The following is a 19,958-nucleotide window of genomic DNA, read 5'->3' as shown; positions in this document are numbered from 1 at the left end:
ACTTCGGTATTTGGTGGCATCCAGAAGCAACTCGCTGTCATCTTCACATTTTATGTAATCTGGATCCATCGGGACTTTCACCGACTTCACCTCGCTCATACGGTGTACTTCGAGTAGTTGACTGATGTAGTTCTGCAGCCGAATGGCGTACACTTCATCTTCACGGTGGACCTCCATGCCGCGGAAATGGCGGACATCCCCCAAGCAGGTCATTTCAAAGTCCTTCTTCAATCCAGCCGTAACCGCATCCAGTTCTTTGGAGCTTACCGTTGCCAGTAACATGTCGTCAACGTACACGAGCAGAAACGCCGTCTCGCATCCACAGCCCCGCACATACAGGCGGGGATCAGCCGATGATTGCCGTAATCCATAGAGGCTCCTGCCGGGAACAGAATACCCGGGCGGCTGGCGCATGTACAGCTCTTCCTTCTCAAGATGCCGTACAAGTATGCCGTCTTAATGCCCAGGTGTCTTATCGCCATCTTCCGCTTGGATGCAACGAACAGCAGTGTACGAAACGTTGCATGACGAGTGACCGGATCGAACTCATCTTCAAAATCCTCGCCAAGCTTCTGGGAGAATCCTTGGGCCACGACTCTAGCCTTATGCTTCGCAATGTTGCCTTCCTCGTCACGCTTTAGCTTGTACGTACACCCACCGCGTTGCAACGATCTTCTGCCCTTTCGGTGGAGTTCCCATGTCTCGTCCTGCATCGTATCCTACCATTCCTTGATCTGCAGCGATTCCTTCACGTTGATCGGTTCCTCCGATGCACACGCTACGTTGCCAGCAGCGTAATCGAAAACGTTCTCATGAAGCCTCCGTGGTGTTCTACCACACGTCTGGCGCTGCGATCAACGAACAGGATCCGTTTGGGCAGGCTCTCCATCGTCGTCCTCTGACTCTGCATTCGGGATAGGCTTCTCGTCTTCTCCAAGATGAACCTCCTCCTCAACGGATGCTCTCTGCTGTCCGCTGGCTTCAACCTTCAACAGGATTCAACGAAATACCGTTCGCCAATTCTACGAAGCGTGCGTCGCTACGGACGGCGATGAGGTCAGTCTCGCAATCCATAAAAACGGTAGGCTTTGTGACCTATCGAAGCCCACAAAACGGAGCTACAGGCTTCCCGCCGAACATGTTCTTTATTCATCGAACTTAATCCTTTATCTGTTCCGCTGCCTCCGCCTTGTGCTTCAACAAGTTAGACACCGCGTGTTGCCGTGAGTTGGCAAGTGTTTGAGTGAAACTGGCATCACCGTCATAGAGATAGGTTTTATCTGAACAATGGAATAGCCTACAACGATCTAGCAGTTGTTTTGGATAGGTTGCGTCTCTAGTAGGATCGATGTGAAAGATAATTGTTGTTATTTTTAAGTGTATATTATATGATTGCTTAAATATATTACAGCATTGAAGCTGATGTGAAGTACACACTGCTATCAATATGTGTTTCGTCGAAATAGAGACAACGTTCCCCAACACAGCGAAGCAACTATAATCGTCGATCAAGTGGAGCACGTCTCCAGTTAGCCTAGTGGTTAAGGCTATGGATCGCCAATACGGAGACGGCGGGTTCGATTCCCGCTGCGGTTGCGAAAATTGTCTCGACTCCCTGGACATAGTGTATCATTGTCTTTGCCTCACAGTATACAAATTCATGCAATGGCAGGCAAAGAAAGCTCTTCAATTAATAACTGTGGAAGTGCTCAAAGAACACTAAGTTGAAAAGAGGCAGGCCAAGTTCTAGTGAGAACGTCAAGCCATAAAGAAGAAGTGGAGCACGTACCGATTTCCACTCGGTGTCATGGTTTTCATCGGCCCACACAAGTCGATGATTATTCACATCTAGGATACGCTTCGATTTACGCTCAGCCACCGGGGGAAATACGCTGCCTAGCGGACTTCCCCTCGAGGCAACATTTACAAATAAGGTGCCGTTCCTCCGCTGCCCAGTCCCTATTATGACCAAAACGCTGATGCCACTGATGCTGGCAGAGTTATCGGTTCTCACCAGCGGCGGCCTTGTTGGAAACTTCAGTCGTTCGATGGTAGTACAAGCCTCCGTATACCGCTACCGCCTATCGTCACGACGTCTTCTCCTCCATCAGCAATTCGACAGCCTTCACTGATATCAGGCTTGTCGCTAGCCCGGGCATGAACTTCACACTCTTCATGTTAATCTTCACTGGGTTTCCGGAATCGTCAACACCCTTAATCACTCCACTGCCCTCTCCGAGGATCTTCGTCTTCTGATCGACCGCGAGCGTAATCCATCTGCCGGAGAATTCACTCAGCGTATCGAAAAAGTCACGATTATTGGTTATATGGACACTAGCCCCACTGTCAATGATCCGCGCCGACGACCGTGAAGTGTTCAACTTGGGGTTTTTCAAAAGCTTTATGAATAAAAAACACGTCCACTAGGTTTGGTTTTCAAAAGACAAGAGACCGACTTCGGCCTGCGTTTATTGGATCAACCCGAACAGTAACTTTTCGTTTTCTCTCTCACTTTGATACCATTAAAAAGTGTCTTGGGAACCACTGCAAGTTTGAGCACCACTGCCCTAAACAACGTCCGCCGCTGGAGTGAGCACCATTGCCCAATGCAGCTTTCATTGCACAGTGGTTCACGTTCCACTTTTTTCGGGTCGTTTTACCAAGGTGATCTACGGAGCAATTTCCATCTATTAGGTGGACTTTCAACCCACTTACCATTGGTTTTCAGCGAAAAGAATGAAGAAAACAATACAATAAAAAGAAAACTATAAAAACTTGATTTTGTAAGGACCATGCAATTAGGGGAATTTATTAATTACTAATCATAAGGAGAACGTTCAATTTTCTACTTGCGCATTTTATTGAGTGTATCTCACACACACTAGGAATCGTTCACGGAGAGATTGGAAAATGCTAAAATGCATAAATTCTTTACTAAAACCATATTCGATCTGCCCACCCCTTGAAATGCATATTTTGAGGTTTATTTAGCCAATGCATATATTGAGTTTTTGCATTGGAATGCTTATATCCGTTATATTTGTGAAAATGCATATTATGTTTTGTTTTTGTTTTTCTTTCAAAATGGGGTTTTAATAGAAAGGCGTACAAATTAGAATGTGTAAAACAGAGAAAAACCAACTTCATTTCCAATGTTTATTAGTTAAAATACAATTCATTTAATTCTAAAATATGAAAATCATTGATAAACAGCACTTAACCCACTCACACTCAGGACCCACGTAGGTTTGATTGCCGATGCTCCTCCACGGTCCTTATACGCATATTTTTCCCCATCTAAGTCATCGGGATCAATTCAGGAGCAAGAACTGGATAGCGCTGGATAGATTACTGATGAATTGCTTCCGGTGGTGCCGATATCTGATGTGGAAATACGAGAAAAGTTAATTCTCAACTTGTATGTCTATTGCTACTGTATACTTACCAAAAATGGAATAATCACAGTCGGAAATTCTTCGAATCGTCCGGCGGCAGAATGATCGTTATACACACTTTCCACACAATGTCAAAAAAAACATTTTCTTCTGGAAGAATCGCGAATAAATAAAAAACTACCAGTTTGGATAATTCGTTATGTTTCTGAGCAATGGCGGTTGGCAAGTTCCATATTTCAAAGTCCCAAGATTAATTGAGGGGCCCCATATCCACGAAGCCAATAAACATCATGTATGCACGGAAATGCATAATGTAAATTACGGTATGCATATTTTTTATTCATAGCAAGGAGTAAAACTTTGAAATGAAACAATATGATTAAACAATATGCTAATAAGTATATCCATTTTTCTCCGTGTTGCGGCCGATGCGATGCTCGTTGGTCGACTTCGATGGGATGCACTGGAGCGGGCTTCATCGGGAGGGGTTGGTCTTGGTATCCCCGGCGGGGGATACCGGTGCGATGATTCTGCGATTCCGGACAGGGAGTCCAGATCTACTGCGACAACTCGGCCCGTGTAACGGTGGGCCTGGCGTTTCACTTTTTTTCAGGCCCGGGGAGCGGTACCATGTGCACTAATTGTTCGCGAGTGTCTTGGTGTAGATCGAGCGGGGTTTAACACAAATTGGTTGGAATTTCAACAATAATGCTCCAACGGTCTCGCACTTGTGTCTATTCTAGGCTTCTCGACACAATGTCATTTTGGTGGTTTCACAAATCCACACCGACCAGATAGCGCACTCGCGACGTACGACGTACGATTTTCTTGCTTCAGACCGCGGAAATCACTTTTATAACGTCCACACTAAACCCACTCGATCGACCGGTTGGATTATTAACAAAGTCGTGTGGAAATCACAACCGATCTAACTATTGATTTAGAAGATCTTAACTTGAAACGCGTGGTCACAAATAACTACTGCGTGACGGACGCTGCCGCTGTCTTCGCTCCTCCGGGCCAATAAAATTTACTAGAGAGCTACATGTCGTACTCCAAGTCCTTTTATAGCTTCCAGAACTCCCGAATTCTCCCTATCTCATATCCGTTCCGGTGGTCCTTGCCCCGACTCCAGTGTGACGTTGACAGTTGATGACTGGGTCGTGACGTTTCTCCAAGCAGTGACGAGGGTTACAATATTTTTGGTTGGTGCCATTTTGAATTTGAAAAACTTGTATGCAAGTTATACTTATAAGAATTTAAATGGACTTTAAATAATTTTAATTTTCTTTATTTTAATTAACTTTGAAAAATATCTATGGAATAACAAAATATAATGTAAAAAAAAAAAAACAAACAAATAAATCGCTTTAATATTTGAAAAAAAATACTAATGCTGGCACCAACGTAGGCTAATAAATACAAAGTTAATGTGACTCAAACGTGCAGAAAGAGACGGAGAACAAACATTAATTTTGTATTTAAACATTTACAAACAATAATAAAAATAATAACAAAGAAATATTTCAAAAAAATAAACAAAATCAAACTGAAAACCATAGTTTATATTGTAACCAGAAAACGGTTGGTTACAACTTATCGTTTTTACATAACTCTCTCTGAAGGGGTTCTGGCTATTCACCCGAATATAACAATCCTTTTCCCTTAAGTACTTACATTAAACTACAAATGATTTGCAAAAAAAAATGAAGACTTTCGTGCTCGAGTTCAAATTATTACATGCTTCAGATTGTATTTGTTACAACTTTAGATCAACACATATTTGACATTGTATGTATCATTTGATAAGCTTTTTCAACAAATTCAAAATTAATAAAACAATTAACTTAGACAATATAGTTATTTCCGATCAGATACTAATACAGTGAGGATTCGCTCGTTGGGTCACGACTGCGCCCCGATTAGCGAATCGTGTTCGTTCGTTGGGGCAACTGACAACTGATCGAAATGCTCTAGACACACGCAAGTGACGAGAAATACGTCACAAAACACTCACATACTTGCGCAAACGGTCTGTATACAGGAGCTGCGATGCGACGACGGTCAGACGTCAAACTCGTTTTGACATCGATTTTGACATTGACAGTGCTTTTTAGTTGGGTTTTGTCCCAACCAGTGAACATCCAACCATCGAGACAGCCCATCTAACGAGCCGCCAACGAACGAATCGGGACTGTAGCATCTTAAATTTTACCATTTTCCTTTCCGTTTGTTTAATACATATCCCAGGACTCAATTCATTGATGTGTACATTGCTTCTGGGTCTTTCAAACATTTCAATTTTCTTAATCATCTTTCCGCTTTTTCGATCGCGAAACACTTCGCGTTCTGATAGGACTGGTTCTAATAAACTTTTGTTTCCTGGCAAGGTCACTTTCAGCTGCGTTCGTTTCATCTTCGAAACCGAGAAAATCTTCTTCAGTTTCGATTGATTCTTTCCTTCGTTTCTGTCTTTGTATCGGCAGCCGGATCGTCGATCTGGATTGTCGCTTATCAACAATCTTAAGTTGATTCCTATGCGTGTTGCAATTGTGCCTGCCAAAAGAGATTTCAAACACATTAGGTGATACTCTTTTGACGTATTTTACCTCTACCCATTTCTCAATTGCATGCTTGTCATTATTCTTATACCAAATCTTATCCCCTAGCGATAGATTGAGAAATGGATCCTGAGGTGGAAGACTATCATATTTCCTTTTACTATTATCATTGGGTAAAGTCTTCTCTTCTTTAGGTGGACCTAAAGAAGATGAATCTATTGAAACTAAACAATCGTTATATCTACGTCTGGGATGTAAAAGATCAACCAGAGTCTTTGGTTTGTAGCTCAACAGCTTTTCTGACGGAAACCTATCATCTGATGCCGAACAAGTATTTCTATAGTTTGCTAAGAAATATGTTAATCTATCATCATCATCAAGTGATTTTGTCAACGGGTCTAAAAGAAATTTCTTTAATACATCTTTCACTAGCCTAACCATTCTCTCCGCTTGTCCGTTGCTACTAGGGTTGTACGGAGGACTTTTCATAACTTTTATCCCCTGACGCTCCATAAACTTAACAAAATTACTAGAATAGAATGGTGGCCCTCCATCCGTTACTAGAACGTCAGGTAGTCCAAATCTAGAGAAAATAGCAGAGAACTTTTTAATCACTTTGCTAGCGTCTGTTCCATATTTCATTAACTCCACTTCACGCCACTTTGTATAACTATCTACAACTAATAAATAAGTCTTTGATTCAAGAAAAAAGAAATCAGCGTGAATACGACTAAACGGACGGTTTGTCGGAATCCATGAAGTACTACAAATCGGTTAAGGAACCACTGACATTTTTATGCATGGCTCGCAATGTTTTACAAACTGTTCTATGTCCTTATTTAAATCGAACCAGTACAAAGATCTTCGAGCAATTTGTTTCATTTTAACAACGCCGTTGTGGTTAGAGTGGAGTAATCTTAGAATATCATTTTTAAGAGAAATAGGTATGAACACCCGATCCTGGTACATCACACAACCTTCCACAATCTCTAAATCGTAACGTAATGAGAATATCTGATGCCACTCATTATCAGGCTCATTATGCACTTTTTTAGGCCAGCCGTTCTCAATGTGATCTGCGACTTTTGAAAGAAAATTATCCATTTTGGTTTGTCTTGCAATTAGTGAATAGTCCAACGGAAAATCACCGAAGTAGTTTATGCTTTTGATGCAGCCGCTGTCGAGCTTTGTAGGAACATCTTGATTCAAGGGAAACCTTAAGCAGAAATCTGCGTTTCCCATTTTGGCAGAAGGTCTGTAGCAGATATCAAACTCGTAAATGGACATTTCCATTACATATCTTTGTAATCTTGTTACACATAGCGAATGATTTCCATTTTTCCCAAAAATACCCAAAAGCGGCTTGTGGTCTGTATAAACCGTAAACTTCTGCCCGAAAAGAAACTTGTGGAATTTTTTTACTGTGCATACTAGCGCCAGTGCCTCTAAATGTAAAATTGGGTAGGTTTTTTGTTCGAAATTTAAAGAAAATGATGTGAAGCTTATAGGCTTCTCGTTGCCATCAACCATGTGAGCAATGACTCCTCCCAACCCATAGCTACATGCATCAGATACCACAATGATGGGTTTCGCTGGATCATAAAACTCAAGAAAATTTGCAGTTATCAAAGCCTGTTTGCTCTCTTCAAAGGTTTGCTGGCATTTTTCGTTCCATACAAATTTTGTGTCTTTCCGTAACAATGCATACAAGCAACTCAATTTGACAGACAAATGAGGTACAAATTTTCCGTAAAAATTTATCAAACCTAAAAATGCTTTGAGCTCAGTAGTGTCTGTGGGAACTTTGGCTTTTTCAATTGTCAATAATTTCTCTGGTGATGGTAGAAGCCCATTATCAGTGACCAGATGTCCGAGATAAATAAGAGAATTTACAAAAAAAAAACTTGCATTTCTTAAAATTAACTTTCAAATTAGCTTTTTGCAATCGTTCAAGTACTAGATACAAGTTTGATAAACATTCCTCTAAAGTCTCTCCCGCTATCAGCACATCATCTAAATAGCAGCGTATACGTTTTAATCCTAATAGAATTTGGTCCATTACCTTCTGGAATATGGAGGCGCTAGAGGATGCACCCTGCGGTAAACGGTTATAGGTATAAAGTCCTTTTATGGTATTTATCACAACGAATTGCTTTGATCTTTCAGAAAGTTTAAGCTGGGTGTATGCCCCCGCTAAATCAAGGCAACAAAACCATTTGCAACCAGCTAAAGATGCAAATATGTCTTGTGCTAGTGACAGCGGATAAGTATTTGGGATAATTTGTTTATTTATGGAGACTTTGCAATCGATGACCATTCTTATATCATTATCTTTCTTAGGAACAATAACAACCGGAGACGCCCAATCACTAACCTGGATCGGTGTAATTATGTTCTACTTTTCAAGTGATTCCAGGTGGTCAACAACCTTTTCCCTTAATTTGAAAGGCACGTCGTAGGCCTTCCTAAATATTGGTCTATTTTCCCTCAGGACAAGATCCGCTTCAAATCCTGTGATTGGATGTGAAAAATCACCGTCAAAAACTTTTGGAAAGCGAGATTTTATGTCAGATTCAATATTACCCCTGTCGATTTTTGGACTATTGTCAGCATCCTTATGTAGGAATAGAGCTAAATTAAATAATTAATCTGATGTATGATTGAACATGTTTTAATTAAAATCATTATTAGGTAAATATGAAATGAACAGTATGTTTTATATCAGTGTTTCTGATACAGAATTCAATTAGGCAGAAAAAAAAAGAGAAAGAAAAATGCATGACTGCGGCACAGCTGTCAGCGAACCAGGCGAGTTTGGCGGATTGCGCGAGTTGTCACGCACACCAACATACAAGACATTGGAAACGGGCCGAAAATGTGAGTGACATTGACACGGGCAGTTAGGTGAATGATGTTGTGATGTGTAGTTGGTGATTGTGGGAGGTTAAATAAATGAAAAATAGTTTGAAAAGAATTTTGTGTAAATTAGTAGATTTTAATTGGAAGAATCCCTACACCTTACTCATAGCGTTGATTTGCGCGGAGTTTCCAAAAATTCTCCTCCAGTTAGGGTAGAATACATCTATCCAATTTCTGCCGAATAACGGGACGAAACGCCTTGGAGAATCTAATATAATTAAAGTGACTTGTTGCTGAGTATGATTAGCCTTCACATTGACAGAAATCTCCCCGAAAATTGTTGATTGCTGTCCGTTTACCACCACCAAGCGACTGCTGCATTTAGAGGCAATGATATGACTAAAATGTGTTCTATATACCGCCAAACTGATAACCGTCACTGCTGCACCACAATCTATTTCCATTTCAAGATCAACTCCTTCTACTGACACTTTCACAATACACGGATCGCTGAAACGGTTGCTTGCAATCATCATACAGGGATAATCATCATCTTCATCTTCTGAATTTCTTATCTGCAGTCGCTTGAAATCGTAGCTGTTTATCTCTACCGGTGCCTCTTCTACAAAATTTACGTTTTTACGATTTTTCAGTTTATAACAATTACGCTTTACATGACCTCTTAATTTGCAAAAGTTGCAAATCACGTTTTGATGAGGGTTTCTGTCCATATTTCCACGCCCATCCGAATAGCTAGTTCCGGTTGGTATTCATCGCGCTGCCGATTGTAATTGTCATAGCGGTTCTGATTATATCGCGTACGCTCACGGTCTCTACTCGAGCTTCTACTTCCTGCCCTAAAACGCCTACCATAATTGCCTGAACCTTGCCTATCATCTCTACTCATATCATTGAAACTCGACCGATTTCCTAAGCGATACTTTACCGAGTTAACCTCCCTCGGATTTTCATCTCGTTCCTCTAATTCTTTAGCGCGGCACTTAACTAACTCAGTCCGAATAACCATCTGCTCAACCTCTTCTAGTGTCATATCATCTTTCATCAACAGCTTATGTTTCAGGTCCTGATCTCTCAATCCGAAAACTATTTTATCTTTGATTGCTTCGTCCTTTTGTGCACCGAAACCACAATGACTAGCTAATAACTTTAAGGCCAAAACATAGTTTTCAGCAGGCTCATCGATTCCCTGTACCCTCGCATGAAATTTATGCCTATGCATCATGTTAGGTTGCACTTTGTCCAGCCTTTCTTTTAACTTACTAATCATATCAGCATAGTCGATATCCGCAATCTCTATCCCCGGGTAAATAAGTTCTATCTCATCAAAAATAACCGACCCACTCAGCGCTAAGAAAAGATTTTTCTTGTTGTTATCTACAACGTTGTTCAACTGATATAGTATATTTATACGCTTCATGTAGCTGGCAAAGCTTGAGCCACGGACATAATGATCAATGCTCCCAATTAATGCAGACATTCTGATGAAAAAAAAAATCCAATTGTAAACACCCAAACACAAAAGAAAGGTTCAAAATGACTTACTTGATTTCCGCTTCTTACTCTTCTGCTCAGTTCAATCGAGTCGGTTGGGGTCCAAGTCACGACTCTCGTCTCACCAATGCTTTCTCCAACGTTGTTCTCGCAGACGTTGTCTCACCGACGCTCGCTTTTCCAGTGCTAACCTGAGTGTCGCGGACTGACTCAATATGCTCTCTCAGCGGGAGCCAAACATTGGGAGCCAAACATTGAAGATAGAGGTTATGTTAAACCTTGTTGTACCTGTGTGCTTGATTGAAGAGTATTGCTATCTAGGTACTGCGGATATAATCAAAACTGTTGTCACGATATCTCCATTTGCTGCTATCAATCCGTTGGAAAGCGAGGAGAAGAATAAATATTGTTTTGAGCCCATTTTAGCTAATTTTGTAACAACTATCCATCCAAATTTCCATCGCGAATGGAAAATAATAAACTTTGAACACGACAACAAAATTGGAATAATGGTGGATTGATCATGTTTACCATTTCCGAACAGCGTCGCGACGGCATGTTTGACAACTGCGCTGAGAGAGGTGTTTGCAAGAAAATTGAACGCTCGTGCGTGTTTACAAGCTGTGTGCCGGGAGTGTGTTGGTGTGTGTTGGCTAGCTTGAGAAATAAAACCGTTTCTATCCGCAGCACCTAGGTGCTAACCTAGGTGCTGCGGATAGAAACGGTTTTATTTCTCAAGCTAGCCAACACACACCAACACACTCCCGGCACACAGCTTGTAAACACGCACGAGCGTTCAATTTTCTTGCAAACACCTCTCTCAGCGCAGTTGTCAAACATGCCGTCGCGACGCTGTTCGGAAATGGTAAACATGATCAATCCACCATTATTCCAATTTTGTTGTCGTGTTCAAAGTTTATTATTTTCCATTCGCGATGGAAATTTGGATGGATAGTTGTTACAAAATTAGCTAAAATGGGCTCAAAACAATATTTATTCTTCTCCTCGCTTTCCAACGGATTGATAGCAGCAAATGGAGATATCGTGACAACAGTTTTGATTATATCCGCAGTACCTAGATAGCAATACTCTTCAATCAAGCACACAGGTACAACAAGGTTTAACATAACCTCTATCTTCAATGTTTGGCTCCCAATGTTTGGCTCCCGCTGAGAGAGCATATTGAGTCAGTCCGCGACACTCAGGTGCTAACCTTGCCGTCGCTTTCTCACCGTCTGTTATACGCTGCTCACGTTTCACTATATGCTGCTTCTGTGTGCTTTCTTTTAGCGTTCTCACTCTCTTACCGAACGTTACCACCGGCCGGATTCCTCGCTTGTCTGAGCTCTCAGCTACCACTGAACTTTGCACTATACCGTCTCGCCGACCGAAACACTTCGCCGTTTGATTACCGCTGCTTTTAACCGCTCACTCGTCACGTTTATTCTGCTCTCGTTGAACAATAAGCTGCCGTCTCTCACCGATGGGCACACTTTTCACTTAGCTTATCGCTGCTATCAACCACTCACTCTAACAACAATTTATCCAGCAAACCCCGAGCCAAGCGTCGAGCAATATACTATCTTCTCTCAAACTAGTTCTTTAGTCTCTTCAACTCCCCTTCTACACCTTCAAAATGGCGGACCAAGCGGGACAATGAAAACTGCGATGGCTACGCTGCTTTTGGCACACCATGCGGTACAAATTCCTTCCAAATTTATTTTCCGTACCTTGCACAATTTTTTTTTCTCACCTGGGCCCTGAGGAAGCCAGCTGCTTTAAATTCTTCTTCACCAGCTCACTGACCACCACGTACCGCTCAATATAACACTGTAGGTGACCAATTTTCTTCGCTACACGGCCCACTTACGCACACTTCCAGTTTTCAATAACCGCTGCGACAAATGAAATGATGCTTACTATCTTATACTTTTATTACTGTAAAATGTCTAAAAACTCTTTAAATAACTCAATTTGCTTTTCTCTCGTCGTCCACTTGAAGTGTTCAACTTGGGGTTTTTCAAAAGCTTTATGAATAAAAAACACGTCCACTAGATTTGGCTTTCAAAAGACAAGAGACCGACTTCGGTCTGCGTTTATTGGATCAACCCGAACAGTAACTTTTCGTTTTCTCTCTCACTTATCGTTTTTACATAACTCTCTCTGAAGGGGTTCTGGCTATTCACCCGAATATAACAGACCGAACACTTTCAAAACCGGTGAACGCAACACTTCTTCTTTCGCTCTGGGCGGCTTTCGCTTTGGGAGCTTCTTTTTCCCTAACACTTTTTCCCTTCTGCGCCTTGAACATTCGGCACACCGCGGTGCATATCGAGATAGGGCACAATCTTTCTACTGAATCGTGTATCATGTAAGTCTGGCGATTAGTTGCACGACGGGGTCCAACAGCTGAAGTCTACAGTGACAACGATAAGGTTTGCGGAAGTGCGAGACCTGAAAGCAGGGAAGCAAGTAATATTGATGAATGGAGAAACGGCGCGTAATCAGTGGATCCGTGGAGGTGTAGAAAGGACGATCATGGAAAAGACATCCGAGTACGTCAAGTCCTCGTGCGCACAGCATCAGGGGTATTATTATGACCTACGGTGAAACTAAATCTACTGGATATCGCAAAGAGTAGAGAACCTGAAAGTTTTCACCATGGTGGCTCCAGAGAGGAACAAGGACTTTCAGGCTTATTCTGTGTGGCGTGTGAGGTGAGACGGACGGTTTCGTCTCACGTGACGTGAGACAACTAATGCAAATCAAATGGGATCGAGTCGACTTTTGTCACCTCATTCGACTCGTCTCACCTCACACGCTGCGCAGAATAAGCCTATTTATCCAAATTTATGGGTGGGCGGATCCCCACCACAGTGTCATTGTGACCGTTTCTATTATCGTCTGGCGCGGAGAGCTGTATGGAGAGAATATCATTCTACCTACCTCAACCGCGCACTTCACACCGATCCCCCCGTAATACATAAATTTATCGGTTGTCGATATGCATCGCGTGTTAACGGTGCTGAGTGGGTGGAGAGAAAAGTGCATCCAGGCAGGACGCGCATATATTGTGTGTGACCTATAGCCTTAGGAAGGCATTCGCGATGGCAACACACACCTCACTTGAATCAGCTGGCTGGCTGGTTGGGGCTTGTTTAATTATAGTTAGTTTTGCTTCTGCAGGAAAAATAAACTCTGCGAAAGGGAAAATAAAAATCATACGTTCGACGGATGCTCGGGGCTGGCCTCTTTCTCTTTCAATTTTAATATTAATGAAATCGGACGTATTTTCCATGCATTTTAATTAGGATATATTTTTATTCAGGTGTGCCCCTACTCCCGGCACCGGGGCAAGCGCCAGGTTATTAGGCGCCTAAGGGAATGCTGATTGAACCGGAATGAAAACTCAATTTGAAGCCTTTTTAATAAAATATCAATCTGCAGCGATGTTTTATTCTCATCAATCGTATTTATAATATTCTAAATAAACAGTTTCGGTACCGGACAAAAACTAAAAAAAATAAAAACACTAAAAAGAAACAGATTCGAAAACACTATTATTGAAACGTCTGTCTGTGTGGTATTCTTATGCTACCTGAACATCTATTATACAAATGGCCGCAGCCTGTTCCCCAGCTGGACCCCCCTTCGACAAGCAACAACGATTCGATCCGCTTCCGTCCCTCGATTCCCCTCCTCTTGGACTAAATGCTACTCCCTGCGACCGGACTGTGATCGTCATCCACCGCCGCAGGCTGGCCGCGCTCTCAGCAACATCAGCTGCCGCTAGGTGGGGCAGTTCCGCAGGTATTCCGAATCGAAGTAGATCACCGTGATGGTGATGTCGTCCCGGAACAACCGGACTATGTCCTGCGGTAGGGACAGCATATGGGACAGTTTAGAATGTTCCACGCCGTACTCGGTGCCTCCGAGGGAGTTCCGAATCAGATGCGTGGCCGCGTTCCGATCCAGCGGTTTCTTCTGGAGGCCCGCTTTCCTGGTGCTCAGCATCTGGCTGATCTCGCCTAGGGTTATTTCGTGTTTCGGAAGTTTCAGCGGCTGCAGGAAGGCCTTACCGTGCATGTGTTCTCCTACCAAGTGGACAGTCTGCATGGGGCTCATCGTGTCCCACAGTCCGTCGCTGGCCAGTATCAGGAATTTATCACGCGGCGTCAGAATGTGATGGGTAATTTCCGGACAAGCGGTCAGATATGGCGGGGTGAGATAGTACGGGGCGATGACCTGCTCGCCGTATTGAGGAACTACCAACTGTTCTAGTTGTTCTCGGGTCCACTTGTAACGGAAGTCTCCCATCGCTCGAAGTGGGGCCAGCTGGCCGAGAAGCCGTTCGCCACGGATTACCGTATCCCGCTCGGTGGCCGGATGCTCGTTCAACAGCCGACGGACTTCGGCTACGTTGTCACTGTTGTGTTCGTTGGTGAGCTTTTTGGCTACCCACTGACCTAAGGGCATAAGAAGAAAATTAGAGATTTGCCTCTCGTAACTCTTTTATCTTAACTCACCTGTATCAGTGACCGTCCCCAGTACTGCACTACAATCCCCCGTGGAGGCGATGTGCAAGTGCGGCCCATCGATATGCGCCACCAAAGCCACCGCCCCACTCATGGCCACCGACATTGTCCTCAGGCTGGGATGGTCGATCGCCTCCTTCGACAGATCCTGATCCAACCGCAGGAACGCATTTTCCAGCACCTGGTGCATCTGAAATCCGGCCAGCGTCGTGTCGAACAGCTCATTGGCGAACAGGTTGAAACTTCGCTCGTAGATGTCTTTGATTTCGCTAACAAACTCCAACTGGAAAAAGAAGACTATAAGCTCGTCCCCAGGGGAAAAGGTCCATCTCTGGTCTCACCTTATCATTGTGGCAGTTGATGAACGAATGACTTTGGGCTCCGTTTTTCATGTGGACCTTCAAATCGTCCGGCGGAACCAACGAAGCGGCAATGTACCGCATCAACCGTTTGCTTATCACCTGGGAACAAGCCGGACCCCCGTGACCATCGAAGATTCCCAGCAGCAGGCCGGACGTGTGCACGCAGGTTCCCTCCGTGCGGGAGTCCTCGATGGGCGAGTTAGAGGCCAACTGGTTCGAGTCGTAGCACTTGACCGAACCACCCACAAAGTCCTGTGTGTGTTCGTTTGCCCTGAGTATGCAGTTGACCTGTAAATAATTTAACCACCTATTTAAATCGAGTCCGAATTTTCGTGACATTTTCGCTCCATCAAGCCCACCGTGCATCGCATCGTCATGTAAACATTGGCCCGATCGACGTAAGAAAACCCGATCTAAGGTTATGTTCGTTCAATGATTTTCACTGCCACTGGGCGACCGGATTCTACTTACATCATATGGGGACAGCTTCGGAGGCCCGGACGGACGGTAATCGGACACAGCCTGGTGGAAACTTCGGCGGTAAACTGCTGCGAGCAGATGGCTCCTCTGCACCAGCAACTTTTGCACCAAATTGGTCATTATTTCTGCTGCGCTGCACTTCTATGTAGGTACTCCGCAATCGGGGCTGGGAAAGACCCTTCTCTCGGTCCCGGTTGAATAACCTGAGCCCGCCCCGAGAACGCTGAGCCCTTCTTGGAAAATTTGTAACAATCTGCACCACACTTCACCGGCACACAAGTTTTTACATAATTTCACTAGAATCCGACCCACTAGAAGCGAGTTATCCTCGTTAATTTCGAGACCTTTTCCCAGAGCAATTTTTCATATCACGGATGCGTAAAAGCTCGATAATCAACACAGCTCGACCTCCAGCCCGACGAATCGCGAAAAAAAATATCACCAACACTCACGCACCCGCGACTTGATCAGCTGTCATTTGGTACACTGAAGCAAAGGTGCAACACTATAGACACTATTTATAGATTCCATAGACTCGCGGAGGCGAAGACAACTGTAGCCAAACGAACTGTCAGTTCGTGTAGCCAAACGAGCATGACGTCACGATTTCAATAGCGACAATGGATTGCGTGACGTCATATTCGCTCGGTACACTCTAAATTCACGGTAAAACACACTAAAATCGTATTGCTCAACCATGTCTCCGCGAGTCTATGGAATCTATAGTGTCTATAGTCCTAACCCGTAAAAATCAATAAATATCATCATCAACATTATTGTCACTTCATAAAATGGCTCATTGCGCATTTAGCTCGAAACTGGACTGCGCACTCAGTTTCCATAAGTGCGAAAACGTTTAAAAAAAGTGCGCGATTGTACCAAATCCAGTTAATGTTTTTGGCGCATTATTTCTTTGATTTGTGTTGAATAATTATTGTGCTCTCATCTCATGAACCTTGGAATACTGCACAATATTTTCTTCCTGCACAGCAAAAAATAAATGCAACCCGCCCGATGTACTAAATAATCAATGTAATCACGATTCCTATGTACGATTACATCGTTTTGATGTAAAATCTTTTTTGCAATTTCTCATCGTAATAGGCTGCTTTACCTCACGCAAATCTGCCAGGAAAAGGCCTACTTTTCCACACCACATTAGTAGTGCGGTAATGGTTCATTACAGCACTGATTTGCGTTGCGTAATGAACCATTACAGCACTGTTTTCAGTTTTGATCAACTTCTTGATGCTTTCTCGACGCAGGTTTCAAAATTTGTGACAACTGCACAGCATAACCTGCTATGATCAGACTTTCTTAAACATGGCTATGAACATCAGTGTGCAGTTTGATGAAAAAATTTTGTTAAAAACTATCCTCAAGTGGTAATTTATGAAATTGCAAAAAACGTTGTACGCATCTCGGTGCAGAACTCGATTTTTACAGCACTCGTCGTACTTATCCAACTCGGCAAGCCTCGTTGGATAAGTGTACAACTCGTGCTGTAAAAATCTTCATTCTGCACCTTGTTGCGTAAACTACTATTGTTCTTATGTGTACATCGTCCGATGTAATATTCATGCAACCGACGTATTGATCGGGTTGCAGCAGTTCTGATGTAATATTACAAACACAACAGTTTTTCTGTGTGGGAAATGTGTAATTTTGCGTTATGCAATATTTGAATGAGCCCAAGCCCTTGCAGCATAAAACCTATAAAATTCAATGATGATCATGATGATGGCTGTGATGATGACAACGAAACGTCACCATCTTCCGATGTAAACAAAAATGGCGATTGTTGTCTCATAAATCGATTCACCTCCAGCGAATGTTTCTTTAATTTTATCGCATTTTAAACCGCGAATATTGTTCCAAACAAAATAAACTATCGTTTACAAAGTGCAAGGATCACACCCGAGCATCATGTCTGCACCGCCAAAATTCCCCGGCACCGGGCTGGAAGAGGTGAACGTTCCCGGCCAAGCGTACCTCCGAGAGGCGTAAGTAGCATCAAAACAAAATATTTACTCACGCTCAGTATGGGAACGTTCTTTTTGGGTTTTAGACTGTCCTGTTGCGACGACCCGCTGAAGGCGATAGAAAATTTTCAGCTGGAGAATGGTATCCTGCTGCCGTCGTTACGACCAATGCTTCCGCTTCTGGATTTGCACGGTGTTCGGCGGCTGGATTTTCATACTTCGGTTCTGGAGGAATTGCGGGATAAGCTCATTGCACATATTAACGAGGTTGGCGCTAAGGAGGGACGCGAGCGGGACCGCAAGTTGAAGGAACTGCTGGTGAAGAGTTTTCCGGTTGTGCGGGTTAAGGCACTGCGACCGGTCGTGATGTGTATTCTGAGAAACACGAGTCACATCGATGATAAGTATTTGCGGATTTTGGTGCGGGACCGGGAGTTGTATCAGGACACGGATACGGAAGTGAAAAGGCAGATTTGGCGCGACAATCAGTCGCTGTTTGGGGACGAAGTGTCGCCGCTCCTGTCACAGTACATTCGCGAGAAGGAGCATATCCTGTTCGATCATTTAAATTTAAATAACTTGTTCTTCACGCCGACGCCGAAAGTTCGCCGGCAAGGGGAAGTCGTTCAGAAGCTGGCCCACATGATCGGGAACAGCGTCAAGCTGTACGATATGGTTCTGCAGTTCTTGCGAACGTTGTTTTTGAGGACCAGAAACGTCCATTACTGTACTTTGCGAGCGGAGTTGCTGATGGCGTTGCACGACCTGGAAGTGCAGGACATCATATCGGTGGATCCCTGTCACAAGTTCACCTGGTGCTTGGATGCCTGCATCCGAGAAAAGAACGTCGACATTAAAAGATCTCGCGAGCTGCAAGGCTTCCTGGATAACATCAAACGTGGTCAGGAGCAAGTTCTGGGAGATCTCTCCATGACTCTTTGCGATCCTTATGCGATTAACTTCCTGGCTACATCGGCTATTAAAATCCTACAACATTTGATCAATAATGAAGGTCTCCCCAGGGATAACACTATCCTGATTCTTCTGCTGAGAATGTTGGCCCTAGGATTGTCCGCCTGGATCATGATCGACTCGCAGGACTTCAAGGAACCGAAGCTGGACAGCCAGGTCGTGACCAAGTTCCTACCGGCGCTGATGTCCCTTATGGTGGACGACCAGGTCCGCAATTTGCACTCCAAACTGCCCCCTGATGAGCGCGAGAGTGCTATCACGACGATCGAACATTCCGGGCCAGCGCCGGATGCAGTCGAGGCTTACATCCAGGAAAGTTCCGTCGCTTCCATCCTCGCCATGTATTACACCCTACACACAGCTCGCCAGAAGGACCGCGTCGGAATTCTTCGTGTAATGGAAATCCTAGCTTCCTGCAAGGACGATCGAGCCTACGAAGATCCCTTCCTGCATTCGCTGATTGCCCTGATGATCCCCATGTCGGAGGAATTTGCCAACGAAGACTTCTGCACTGGCCTGTTCGATGAGTTCCTCTTCGCTGGGCTCACCCGCGACAATGTCACTCGGCATATGCTCAAGCTCCTATGGTACATCCACGCAAAACTTCCGCAAGCTCGACTTCAGACGCTGTTGAAAGCGCTACAACCGAACGCCCAGCACCACGAGAACGTTCACAAGCTGTACGAGAATCTGCAGAAACGGGTTATGGCGGCGCATCACCATCACCACCCGCACCACGAAGCATTGCCGGAACCGATGGAGACGGACTTTGACTCACCGCTGAAGAGCGTCCCGACACCCGGACCACACTACGTTTAATGCTGTTTAGAATCATTTGTCTTAGATTTTGATGAATTTAGAATTTAGATTACATTAACTAAAATTATATTAATACGTGTATTGCGTAAGAACGAAAATAAATACAAAATCGTACTTTATGCATGCACCTTGTATTAGAGGACATATAAGAGAATCAGGGGAAATAGAGGGTTAAACCACTTGCTTCGGCCAAATCTAGGTCGAAATTAGTTCAAACTTGTCGCCATCGAAACGGAGCTGAATTCAGCAAACACCTGTTTCGGTGCCTGGCATTCTTCCATCATTGCAAATGAAATGACTGACGAGTTAGCTCACATTGGAAAATCGTATGATTCCATTGGCTCTTAGGCCAATTTTTCCAAAATCAGAGTGTTACGTAAAGCATCGGATTGATTCCTGGGCTGCAACTCACTCGCCAAACAAAACTGTATTGTACTGAGCCCTGTGCAGTGGTGACGAAGTATCTAACTAATCTGTCTAA

General features: G+C 43.7%; 2 protein-coding genes across 2 annotated transcripts; one reads left to right on the top strand and one right to left on the bottom strand.

Annotated features, from left to right (window-relative positions):
• Positions 1-13,749: 13,749 nt before the first annotated feature.
• LOC109428518 (pyruvate dehydrogenase [acetyl-transferring]-phosphatase 1, mitochondrial) lies at positions 13,750-16,152 on the bottom strand. The gene is made up of 4 exons (XM_019704314.3): positions 15,696-16,152; positions 15,204-15,512; positions 14,854-15,145; positions 13,750-14,793 (listed from the first exon to the last, which is right to left on the bottom strand). The coding sequence occupies exons 1-4, from the start codon at positions 15,822-15,824 to the stop codon at positions 14,117-14,119; spliced, it is 1,407 nt and encodes a 468-aa protein (XP_019559859.1). The 5' UTR covers positions 15,825-16,152; the 3' UTR covers positions 13,750-14,116.
• A 1,325-nt stretch (positions 16,153-17,477) lies between these two features.
• LOC115260966 (negative elongation factor B) lies at positions 17,478-19,596 on the top strand. Its single transcript, XM_029862335.2, has 2 exons — positions 17,478-17,707; positions 17,773-19,596. Exons 1-2 carry the CDS (start codon positions 17,631-17,633, stop codon positions 19,475-19,477), a joined length of 1,782 nt encoding a protein of 593 aa, XP_029718195.2. The 5' UTR covers positions 17,478-17,630; the 3' UTR covers positions 19,478-19,596.
• Positions 19,597-19,958: the final 362 nt, after the last annotated feature.

This window comes from Aedes albopictus, chromosome 1 (genome assembly GCF_035046485.1).
Source record: "Aedes albopictus strain Foshan chromosome 1, AalbF5, whole genome shotgun sequence".
NCBI lineage: Eukaryota > Metazoa > Arthropoda > Insecta > Diptera > Culicidae > Aedes > Aedes albopictus.
This window is presented reverse-complemented; position numbering and strand designations above follow the sequence as displayed.